Source organism: Garra rufa, chromosome 15 (genome assembly GCF_049309525.1).
Source record: "Garra rufa chromosome 15, GarRuf1.0, whole genome shotgun sequence".
Taxonomy (NCBI): Eukaryota; Metazoa; Chordata; class Actinopteri; order Cypriniformes; family Cyprinidae; genus Garra; species Garra rufa.
Genome location: NC_133375.1, coordinates 40,590,159 through 40,603,425, shown reverse-complemented (window position 1 = coordinate 40,603,425; position 13,267 = coordinate 40,590,159). Strand labels below are relative to the sequence as shown.

Here is a 13,267-nt window from a genome sequence, read left to right as displayed (position 1 = left end):
GGATTTGAAATCAAAATAGTGGATAAATAGTGCAATTCTAAAAAAAAATGCACTACATGATCAAACGTTTAGGTGAGATAAATATATATTCTTGAAAAATGTCTAAAAAATGCTCCGCTTCACCCCTGAAATTAAAAAACTGATTAAATGCCTAAAAATCCTGATTGGAGTTTCACTATTAATCTACATGATAAAAAGAAAGCTTTAAAATGATCAGTATCATCAGTATCAGTATCAGATCAGATCGGCAGATACTTTTTCCTGTGATCGGCCTCAAAAATCCTGAGCGGAGCACCCCATTGTTAATGTTACAGTAGGCACGTTTCCATTACAGATTTGTGCAAAACTTTGCTGATATTTTATAAATGTTGATTAAAAAATATTGCGACATGACGGCGTTTTCATCAACCAGTGTTATGCGACTAAAAATTTTTTCCTATTGCGATAAGTCATGGCAACAGATTTTTGTGGGATTTTGGCTATATTTAATGTGAATGTGAAAATGCGAAAAAACTGTTTCCATTGCTGTTTTGCGAAATATTCCTTTTTCGAATTGCCTGAAAAACCACCTTATGCAAGCGTAAAAACTTTTTTGCGATATATGGGAGTTTTTGCACAATTGATGCATTTCCATTAGGTGTATTTTCAATTCGCGATTTCAGTTTGCGCATTTTAATGGAAATGGAAACGCAGCTACTGTCTGTATAAAAGATCCTGACTCCGTATTTATTTAGATTTAGATTATACCTTTAAAGACCTTGTTTTAATGGCAGTTTCAGTTTATTTGTCAGGTGTAATAACCCAGTGCTTGTGTTTCACAGGTTTTAGAAACTCAAATGAAGGCTGATTTGGCTGAAAAGGAGTTGCTGGAGTCCAAGCAGAACACGTATGAGGAGGAATCTCGCGAGCGGGGAAAAGTGATCAGCGATCAGGCGGCGGTAACACGTTATTTAGTTTTTTCAGAGTGATGGTTTGATCTATATGACCTTCCATTAGTAAACACATTTTTTGAATTGTAGTGTCTAGTTTACTTATCTCTAACTCATGTAGACGATCAATGCCATGGAGTCAAAGATGACCAATTTGGAGCAGAGGATCGCTGAGTTGTCGGAGGCCAACAAACTGGCAGCAAACAGCAGCATTTACACGCAGAAAAACATGTGAGTTTACATGCATGAACATACAGACTCCAGCTGATTCAGTGATGGATGCAATCATTTGCAGTTGGTAACCATGAACAGCCTACAGTTAGACTAACACATTATACTACTTGACTGAAGAGCTGTTTGTTTGCGTTATTTTTAGTAACACATTTAATTATTGATTGAATTTTTGTCTTTTATCATATTGCGGTTGACTGTTGTTGTTATGTAAAAGCAATTAGCCATTCTGCTTCATGCTGTGCTACGTAATTTCGGAAAATACACAGTCAAACACATTTTGTTTGGATGTGGTGTTCTTTGCAAATAAAAGTATATATCTGAAACAGTCACTTATTCTTAAAAAAATGTCAAAGTACTAAAATTGCTAAAATAGTTTTGTTTCTTCTTATTTTTGTTGGGAGCAATTCCTATTAATATAAAATATAAAAACTCATACATTTATTTATGTAATATTTTTAAAAATATAAAGGCACACAACAATTGCTAAAACAAAGATTAAAATGAAAAATGACAATATAAAAATGCATCGCTCCTAACAAGAAGAAGAAACAAAGCAATAAACTATATTTAAATAAACTATATTCATATTCGATATTGTGAAGGGTCTTATTATATTGTAATTTATAGTGTATAAAATAAAATGAATATTATATAAATAAATTTTAGTTTTTATATTTGAGGTTTTTAATAGAAATCGCTTGTAATTTATAGTGTATAAAATAAAAATAAATATACATAAAAAAATTGTATAAATAAATTAGATTTTTTTATATTATATAATGTTTTTAATAGAAATCGCTGCTAACAAAAAAAGGAAAAACGAAACTATTTAAATAAACTAATCATATGCAATATTATGAAGGGTCTTTTTCGGAATGTCCTTTTATTTTGTAATTTATAGTTTATAAAATAAAATAAAAGTATTTAAAAAAAAATAAATATTATTTAAATAAATTTTAGTTTTTATGTTTCTTAATAAAAATTGCTTGTGATTTATAGTGTATCAAATAAAAATAAATATATATTAAAAAAATAAATAATATTATATAAATAATAATAAATAAATATTATATAAATAAATGTATTTTTTTATATTTTATTTTTATTTCAAAAATAAGAAGAAACAAAACTATATAAAATAAACTATAATCATATGCGATATTGTGAAGGGTCTTTTGAGAATGTCCTTTTGTTATATTTAAATTTATAGGGTATAAAATAAAAAGTATTTTAAAAAAAATATTATATAAATTTGAGTTTTTATATTTTGTTTGAATAGAAATAGCTTGTAATTTATAGTGTATAAAAAAAATAAAAAAAATATAAATTAGAGTTTTTATATTTTATAATGTTTTTAATAGAAATTGCTCCTAACAAAAATAAGAAGAAACAAAACTGTTTAAATAAACTATAATCATATGTAAAGAATGTAATTTTATTATATTGTAATTTATAGTGTATAAAATAAAATAAAAAGTATAAAAAATATTATATAATTTATATTTATATCGCTTCTAACAAAAAACATTATAATATAACTATAATCATATGCAATATTGTGAAGCATCTTTTAGGAATGTCCTTTTATTATATTGTAATTTGTAGTGCATAAAATAAAAAATATTTTTTAAAAATAAGCAGTATATAATTAAATTGAGAGTTTATATTTTATAATGTTTTTTAATAGAAATACTAAATAAAAATAAAATACTTGTAATACTAAAAAATGAAAATACTGAAAAATATCTGTATATACAGTATCTGGTACTACGTTGATGTAGTACCACCACAGTAATTTTTGTTTTTTTGAGTCTTGTTGTTTATTTTTTTTATATTTCTATGTAATATTAAGATTTTCACAGTCAATTTCATGCCGTGCACATGAATGAACCTTTGGATATTAAATGTGTTTGGTGAATGTAAATCTTAATTTCAGGCTATTGTGCCATGATGCCAGATTTTCAGGATCAAGCACAAAGTTAATGAATGATAACCTGGTATATTTGCGTTATATCAAGGCTTTCATGTCAGCTTCATATTATCCCTGTTGAAAAAGAAGATTTAGAGGCTGCTGTGCTCATGATGTTTCCACCAGACTACATTAACCAGGTTTTAGAAACAAGTTTTGAATGATTGACTTGCTTTACAATTTTCAGTAGGGTTTTTCTCCAAAAGTCTTGATTGTAATCTTTAGGAAAGCCCAAGAGGAGATGATATCTGAACTCAGGCAGCAGAAATTTTATCTGGAATCTCAGGCTGGAAAACTAGAGGCCCAGAATGCAAAGCTGGAGGAACATCTGGAGAAACTGACACAACAAGAGCAGACTAACAAGAGCAGAGTTATGGAGCTGGAGACCAGACTGCGAGAGGTGAGTGACGACCAAGACAACCATATAATGATTATAAGATGGGTTAATTAACTTTAAAACCATATTTCACCCCAAAAGAATGAAAGAAATTAATACGATTTTGAAAACAGGTGTGCTGCTTTAAATTTTTGAGGAAGCATTAATACATTTTTTTCCAGGATTCTTAGTTGGAATTTTTTTGAAACTTTATAAATGTCTTTAAAATCACTTTTGATTAATTTAATGCATCTTTGCTGAATAAAAGTACTAATTTCTTTCAAATAACAACAAAAAAAGACTAAGTACTGACTCTAAACTTTTGAACATTCCTTGTTTTACATCATTTTAATCATACTTTTTCAGTTCATTTAAACAGCCCAGCAGGGTGACACATAATTCATGTGGCCTGTGATTAATATGCTTATTATGAGCTCTAAGCTGCAAAATATGACTGTAAGGCATGAATGTAATAATAGCATTAACATCATGAATTTCTGTAAAGCTGCTTTGAAACACATGTATTATGTAAAACACTATAAACATACAATTGACTTGATGCACTCTGGGATAAATCTGAATCATGTTTCACCCCAAAATCAACAGAAAAAAAAAAACGATTTTGCATACAGAAAATGTGACCCTGGACCACAAAACCAGTCTTAAATGGCAAGGGTATGTTTGTAGCAATAGTCAATAATACATTGTATGGGTCACAATTATCAATGTTTCTTTTATGCCAAAAATTAGGATATTAAGTAAAGATTATTTCCTAGCGCAAATATATCAAAACGTAATTTAATTTTTGATTTGTAAAATGCATTGCTAAGAACTTCATTTGAACAACTTTAAAGATGATTTTCTCAATATTTTGACTTTTTTGCACCCTCAGATTTTTAAATAGTTGTATTTCAGCCAAATATTGACTATTGACCATAAATGGAAAACTTATTTATTTAGCTTTCAGGTTATTTATGCATTTTAATGAAAAAAATGGACCCTTATGACTGTTGTTTAGGGTCACAAATAAGGTCTAAATCTGTTCTTAACTGTATTTTCTAAAACTACTTAGAACTATTAATTATTTTTTCTTGCATCATGGCATTATTTTCAAATTCTCATCACTTAAAAAAATGCCTTTAATTAGTTGATTTAGGTAAACAAAAAAAATAATGTAAAACTGCAATAATTGTTTACTGTGACGCAATAAAAATACTATATTTTCAGTGGTGAGAGTAAACAAAGATTATAGGAATTATAAATAAGATAAATATCTAGAATAATAGTAATTGTGCCTGCAAGAATAGTTCACCCAAAAGTGAAAATTCCCTGACAGTTTACTCACCTATCATCCAAGATGTAGATGAGTTTGTTTCTTCATCAGATTTGGAGAAATGTAGCATTACATCACTTGCTCACCAATGTATAGTGAATGGGTGCCGTCAGAATGAAAGCCCAAACAGCTGATAAAAACATCACAATAATCCACAAGTAATCCACACCACTCCAGTCCATCAGTTAACATCTTGTGAAGTGAAAAGCTGTGTGTTTGTAAAAAACAAATCCATCAATGCGTTTTAACCTTAAACCATCACTTCTGGCCAAAATACCATAATCCATAATAACACTTTCTCCAGTGCATCTTCTGTTGTCTCGTGTTTGTTTAGAACTTTTTTGGCAGTGTTTAATCTGTCCATATTTCTCTCCTGATTCAGACTAGACAGCTTTTTCACTGGAGAAAGCAGTATTATGAATTATGGGCTCATATTTTAGCAGAAAGCAATGGCTTGAATTAAAATCGTCTTTATGATAGATTTGTTTCTTACAAACATGCAGCTTTTGGCTTCACAAGACGTTAATTGATGCACTGGAGTCATGTTGATCACTCAGTAACTGAAGTCCTGCTGTGTGTTCCTCCACAGATGGGTCTAGAGCATGAGGAGCAGAAGCTGGAGATCAAGCGGCAGGTGTCGGAGCTCACGCTGTCCCTGCAGGAGAGAGAAGCTCAGATCAGCAGCCTGCAGGCGGCCCGTCATGCGCTGGAGAGCCAACTGCAACAGGCCAAGACCGAGCTGGAGGAGACAACCGCAGAGGCCGAAGAGGAGATCACTGTCCTCCGGGTGAGACCTTTTACGTTGTGATGAATGAACCAAAAGTGACCATCACCCAATCCATCTCTCTCATATCTCTCATCATTTAGAAGGTAACAGATTAGTTTGGAGACCAATTCTCACTATTAAACCAGTTGTGTTTTAGTATGCATATTACTAGCATTTTGGCTGTTTATTAGTACTCATAAAGCACACATTTAAGGATTAGTTCACTTCCAGAATAAAAATTTCCTAATAATTCACTCACCCACCATGTCAGTCAAGATGTTCATGTCTTTCTTTCTTCAGTCGAAAAGAAATTATGATTTTTGAGAAGAACATTCCGGGATTTTCCCCATATAGTGGACTGCAATGGTGGCCAATGGGTTGAAGGTCCAAATTACAGTTTCAATGCAGCGTCAAAGGGCTCCACACTATCCCAGCCGAAGAATAAGAGTCTTATCTAGTGAAATGATCGCCATTTGCTTAAAAAAAAAACCTGATGTACTTTTTAATCACAAATACTTGTTTTGCTCTAGCTCTGTCATATGCGGTTAGTTCTTATTTGTGTACTCCAGTTTAAAAAGGTAGGGTAAAAAAAAAAAAGTACATCTCATTCTCTCTTCTGACTTTTTCTTGTAAAGGGCGTTTGAATTTCTTTGCATGTTTGCCTTTGTAAACACTGGGTCGTAATTCCACCTACGTTACACATGACATTTCCAATGTGACTACGTAAGTCGAGCTAGTGCAAGATATGAGCATTTGTGGTTAAAAAGTATGCACAGTTGTAATCTAAATGATTCAACCCCCTAGAGACTGCAATACTTTATAAGCTTCTGAAGATCCAGGACTTTAGAGGCATATTAAAAGTGATAATGTCAGTATACAGTACAGACCAAAAGTTTGAGAATGAATGAGAAGGTGTGTTCAAACTTTTGGTCTGCACTGTATATTTTTCTGTTTATTAAAGTTTTTACTCTACATTTGTGCAGTTTTCAGTGGGTTAGTGATATTTTTTAAATATATATAAATTAATAAATAAATATTTTTTAATGGGTTTTTGGATAATGGATAATTTCACATGGTTTAGTGTAAGATTTTTGCCCATCTTTTGGAAAATCCAGTTTTAAAAGTAAAACAAGTAACTTTTACCAGTAGGTGACTGCAGAGCTCCACTATTTGCTATTTGACCACCTGAAAGATATTTTTTCACAAGTTTTTTCAGTTGAATTCATATCTACAGTACAGACCAAACGTTTGGACACACCTTCACATTTATTTGAATGAGAAGGTGTGTCCAAACTTTTGGTCTGTACTGTATAATGTAATGTTTTTGAGTTATAGGATTTTTTAATAACACAGCTATGTCATAATTATTCAACACTACTGTTTTAAGTCACTTATTTTTATGGTAGGGAGCAAAATTACATTCTCCAGATTTAATTCTCTTTGACAATATTTGGTTGGATTTGAAGAAAGCAGTTGCAAAGTTAAAACTAAAGATTGTCAGTGATCTGAAAGCTTTTTCAGGCGAGGAATGGGCCAAGATTGCAGTAGAGAGGTGACAGAAGCTTCTAAGCACTTCCACGCAGCATTTAATGGTGGCTTTAAAGAATAAAAAATTCTGCACCGAATTTTACTTTTGAGGGTTGAATGATTTTGAACATGAACGTTTACAGCCAATTAGATTTTTTTCCCCCCATTATTCATCAACTTATGTTCTCAGTGTATTCATAGACTTTCTCCGATAGTGCACTGATGCCTTTGTTGAGTTGCTTTCACAATGTTCTGTTCTCTGCAGCAAAATGTCTTGCATGCCAAGGGGGTTGAATAATTTTGATTGCAACTATACATTTTTATTTTTTTAAGAAAATTACAAATAGTTTCACTAGATTAGACTTATTCTTCCGCTTGGATCATGTAGAGCCTTTTTGAAGCTGCATTAAAACTGCAATTTGGACCTTTAACCTGCTGATCCCTATTGAAGTCCACTATATGTAGAAAAATCCTGGAATCTCAAAAACCTTCCTTTCTTTTCAACTGCAGAAAGAAAGACTTGGAAGACAAAATCTTGGATGACTATTAATAAGCAGCAAATTATGTGTTTATTTAGGCAAAAGTCATAGTTAATATTAAGTTTTAAATATTAATATTTAGTGCATGTCTTTTAGTTTCACATGCTACTTTAAGAATATAGTACAGTAATGAATATATGTGATATATGTGATTATATACGGTCAAATCAAAAAGTATTCAGACACCTTCAACATTTCTGACATTATCACAGTTTATTCGCTATACAGTAGTTTAGAAAATTGTAATAAAATATGACAAGAAATCAAGAGTTAACCTGTGTCCAAACAAAGAATTAGTTTTTTGAGGAAAACATTTTAGAATTTATCTTTATATAATGGATATGTAAGGTGCCCCTGAGCTTGAACCTCCAAAATGCAGTTAAAACGCAGCTTCAAAAGGCTCTAAACAATTTCCGCTAAGGAAGAAGGGTCTTTTTTTTTTTTTTTACCTCAAATGCTTATGTCTATCTCTGCATGAACTCTGTGTATTCCAGTTCATTACAGTTAGGGTATGTCAAAAAACTCCCATCTAATTTTCTCCTCCAACTTCAAAATGACCCTACATCGCTGTTTTACCTTTTTTTTTTTTTTTTGTAAAGGCCGTTTGATCTTCTTTGCATGTTCATTTTGTAAACACTGGCTCGGTACTTCTGCAGCTATGTACAGTAAGATGATTTTAAAGTTAGAGAAGAAAATGAGATAGGAGTTTTTCGACATACCCTAACTGTATTGAACTGGAATACACAGGGTTCATGCAGAGCTAGACAAGACAAGCATTTGAGGTTAAAAAGTATATAATAACCAATCGTTTCGCTAGGTAAGACCCTTTTTCTTAATCTGGGATTGTTTAGAGCCCTTTAAAGCTGCATTTAAACTGCATTTTGGAAGATCAAACTCAGGGGCACAATAGAAGTCCACTATATGGACCGAATTCCTAAAATGTTTTCCTCAAAAAAAAATTTCTTTACAACTGAAGAAAGAAAAACATGAACAGTAAATTATCTGTAAATCTTGGTTCTGGAAGTGAACTTCTCCTTTAAACAAAGTTTTGATCATTTGAAATTTAAAATTTCCTTATCAAATATGATACAGTAGTGTTTTTTTAAAGTAACCTAAGAAAAAGGCAGCATGACTGTAGTTTATCTAAAGTTTGCATCTTGGCAAGCTAAAGTTTCAAAGTAGCTTCTGAAGTAGAGGCAGTCGATATAATCCGTGTCGTTTCACCATATTGCAGATCTCCTTTATGTCGTTCAGTCGTAATGAGTAATAATGTGTTTCTTTCAAATCTCTCGGTGGACCATTGTGTTCCTCGTCTTCACAGTGCTGTAAACATCTTCCCACGCTTCTCTGCGGTACGCGAGGGCTGCGCTCAGTTTCAATGCATCTATGACACGGTTTCATCCTCGCGGTCCGTCGCTCTCATGCATGACATCACACCTGTCATGACACTCAAGTTCATTTCACAGCGCCGCTGTGATCTGCTCAAATGCACTTTACTGCAGAACTCCACGCAGCACTCTGGCAGAGTGCGCACTTCTTGCAAACATGGCAATTTTCACTCTCATTTCGTTTTTTTCTTTGTTTCAAGGCCCATCGGGATGAAATCCAACGCAAGTTTGATGCCCTGCGAGACAGCTGTGCGGTATGCAAATGAGCTTTTCTCTCTATTTGACTCATCAAATGTGACCCAAACCATGGATGGTGCAGTTTCCATAAGCAGCATCTGAGTCAGAACTAAAGCCATCAATAATATTTATTTTCTCAATGCCACGATTATAGTTAAAAATTTATATGAATGCACATTACCGCTAAAAAGTTTAGGGGTGGTAATTATTGAAAGCAGGTATTTTATGCTCACAAAGGCTGCATTTATTTGAGTAATAACAGTAATATTATGAAATATTATTAGAATTTAAAATAACTGTTTTCAATTTGAATATATTATAAATTGTAATTTTTTTAGTAATGCAAAGCTGAATTTTCAGCATCATTACTCCAGTCTTCAGTGTCACATGATCCTTCAGAAATCATTTTAATATGCTGCTTAAAAACATGTATTATTTTTATCAATGTTGAAAACAATTGTGCTGCTTTATATTTTTGTTAAAACCATTTATTCAGAGTTCAACAGAACAGCTTTTATTTGAAATAGTCTTTTTTTTTTTTACTTTTTTTTTTTAATCTTTAATGTCACTTTTGATCAATTTAATACATCCTGGCTGAATAAAAGTATTAATTTCCTTCCGTTTCATTTTTAATCAAGCATTTTTCAAATCATTTAAACAGCCCAGCAGGGTGGCAAATAATCTCTTAATTAAAATGAGCTCATAAAAATGCCATGTACTGCATGACATTTATAAAAGAATTACAAAAGTATTGTTTAAAATAGGTTTAGATGAAGAATAGCATGTCATACCGCTGTTTCAATTTAATAAATCATGTCAAACAACCCATATGCCATTGTAACTGAAAGATTACTATATTAATATATATATTTTTATTATTTGTCACATTATTCAAATAAACATAAATATACCATGTAAAAAAATAACCAACAATGCCAAAAAAGATTTCTGAAGAAAAATGTGACACTGAAAATTCTGCTTTGATCACAGAAATAAATTAGATTTTAAAATATATTCAAACAGAAAACCAATATTTAAAAAAAAATTATATTTCATAATATTACTGTTTTTACTTGAAATAAATGCAGCCTTTGAACAGGAAAAAAATATATATATATATATATATATATATATATATATATATATATATATATATTTTTTTTTTTTTAAGAAGTCTCTTATGCTCTTTACAGTTCCATTTATTTGAATAAAAATATTATTGCAATTTAAAATAAGTTTTCCACTTTAATATACTTAAAAACTTAATTTATTTCTGTGATGCAAATTACAGCATCATTACTCCAGTCTCCAGTGTCACACAATCCTTCAGAAATTATTCTAATATACTGATTTATTATCCATGTTGGAAACATTTGTGGTAATGTGATACTTTTTTCAGGTTTTTTTATGTATAAAAAGTAAAAAATCTGCCTTTACTAGTGATTTTTATCGATTTACCACATCCTTGCTGAATAAAAGTGTTAATTTCTTTAAAATAAAGAAGGAAAAATGTACTGACCCCAAACTTTGAACGGTAGTATATATCGTTACGAATGACTACTACTTTAAGTAAATGTTGTTCTTTTTAATATTTTACTCAAAGTATCACAGGTTCCAAAAAACTGTTTCCAATATTGATAATAAATCAACATATTACAATGATTTCTGAAGGATAGTCTGACACTGAATACACTGCAAAAAATGCTTTTCTTACTTAGATTTTTTGTCTTGCTTCCAGCCAAAATATCTCAAAATTCTTACATCAAAAAAGAATTTTCTAGACAAGTGAAAATAATTTTCTTGTTCTGAAAAACATTCAAAATTAAGTGAAAATTATTTGCCAGTGGGGTACGCAAAAAAATCTTATTTCACTCGTCTAGAAAATCCTTCTTGATTTAAGAATTTTTAGATATTATGGCTGAAAAAACAAGACAAAAAATCTAAGTAGGAAAAGCTTTTTTTGCAGTGTACTAGAATAATGATGCTGGAAATGTATCATTGCATAACAGGAATAAATTCTATTTCAAAGTATATTAAAATAGTAAACCATTATTTTGTATAGCAAAAATATTACTTTTTTTCTGTATTTTTAATCAAACAAATGCACCCTTGATGAGCAGAAAAGTCTACTTTAAATAACATTCAAAATCTTACTGAACCAAAACTTTTGAACGTCAGTGTATACACACATAAACACAAGCTGTTAGTGGAAAGCAATGCCGTCCACCATTTTATCATTTTCAAATGCATGTGTTCTTCCTCCAGCAGTTATTGATTTGGGGAACAGTTGCATTTTGAAGTGCTTTTGTTTGCGTTGCCCCTGGAGTGTGTTTCATTATTATCAAGCACAGAGCATCTCTGCCCTACTTTCACTGTCCACCCACACTCAAGCTGTTTGAGCGTCTCCACCGATGCAATATTCTCACCCGGCCCCAGCGCTGTTTTTAGACGCCCATCTTCTCTTCTGCAAGGAGTTAGATTACATTTTTCCTTTATCAAACTCCTTTGAGATCATAACTGAAGCTCATATGAATGTATAAACTTGAATTGGGAATTCTCATTAAAATGAAAACGTATGGGCTTGTTTTTGTATGTACAGTATGAGAAATCAAGCATCGCTATTACTATTGCTCATACTTATGGTTAAGGGTTCACATGAGTGCTAGTAATGCATTAAAGTGTCTGAAACCTCGCTGTCAGTCTCAGCGAGTTTTGCTGATGGTGGGAATACAGAAAGACAGACAGGAGAGCAGCGTTTGCTCTTCGATCTGTCTTTCGTAAGCTTATAATCTCAGCCCCTGGTGACGGCTTCTTTCCACTAAATACGCTTTGCTCTTAATTTTTTGAGCTGTATTATGTATAGTAAGAGTAGAAAATAACATTGTGTTCCTGTGCAGTTTTATTTTACTAATTATATGCATTTTTAAATGCTTGTGCAACACTTAAAACAATGCTGGAGTGTTGTGTTGTGCAGTTGCTAAGATTTTTTTTTTTAGTTTCTCTTGATCACAGATGGCACAAAATCTTATTTAATGAATGGATATATGCTTAATATTTTTGTAATTTCATCTGAAGATGAGAATTTGTGAGATTTTGTCAATTGAAACAGATTTGAGGTTAATATTGTTCTAGAAAATAGTAATCTGTGACATCTTACATCATTAACTTTTACAGAATATATATATTAATGTAAAAAAAAACAATAAATCAGGTATTCCATTTTTTTTGACAATTTATTATTAAAATGTAAAATTATTTAGTGGGCATCTGACATTATCTTTTACAGAATGTATAAATTACCTTATATTATAATGTATTATAAATGTAATGAATGAGGAAAAAAGTCAACTATTCTGTTTATTTTAAAATGTATTATTAAAATGTAAAATTATTCAGAGGGCTTCTTACCTCATTAACTTTCACAGAATGTATAAATGACTTTATATGTATTTTATATTTTATATTATATTATATTACAAATGTCATTAATGTTAAAGAACATTAAATCAACAGTTTAAATTTTAAATTAAATTAAATTTTGACAGTTTATTATATAAATGAAATTATTTAAAGGGCATCTTCCCTCATTAACTTTAACACAGAATGTATAAATGACTTTATATATTATATTATATGACTTTATTTATTATATTTTGTTGAATATCAAACATTCGTGTAGGTTTGTGGAGCGAAAAGCATTGCTTTGATTTTTAAAGAAAAGATGAAATTAGATCCAGAAAGCCCCAAGTGGCATTTTGTTACTTATTTTTTTTATTTAATACTTAATTTATTTGTTTTGTTTTTTTTTTCATTTAAAATGTAATTAACTATGAGAAATTATATATGTATAAATTCAGATGCATTTACATATAATATTATCTTATAATAAATTTACCTTTCATGTGAATCTTTTCCTGGGATTATGCTTTTTTTATATTGGTTATTTAATTATTTAAATAAATTTGAAAA

The 13,267-nt window shown here is 30.7% G+C and overlaps 1 protein-coding gene across 1 annotated transcript in view; it reads left to right on the top strand.

The window, feature by feature from the left end:
• citb (citron rho-interacting serine/threonine kinase b) overlaps nucleotides 1-13,267 on the top strand; it is an 89,640-nt gene that overhangs the window by 32,448 nt on the left and 43,925 nt on the right. Inside the window, exons 11-15 of the mRNA XM_073819366.1 lie at nucleotides 822-938; nucleotides 1,051-1,160; nucleotides 3,358-3,532; nucleotides 5,431-5,628; nucleotides 9,262-9,315. Coding sequence (XP_073675467.1) covers nucleotides 822-938; nucleotides 1,051-1,160; nucleotides 3,358-3,532; nucleotides 5,431-5,628; nucleotides 9,262-9,315 — 654 coding nt within the window. The remainder of the gene's footprint in view (nucleotides 1-821; nucleotides 939-1,050; nucleotides 1,161-3,357; nucleotides 3,533-5,430; nucleotides 5,629-9,261; nucleotides 9,316-13,267) is intronic.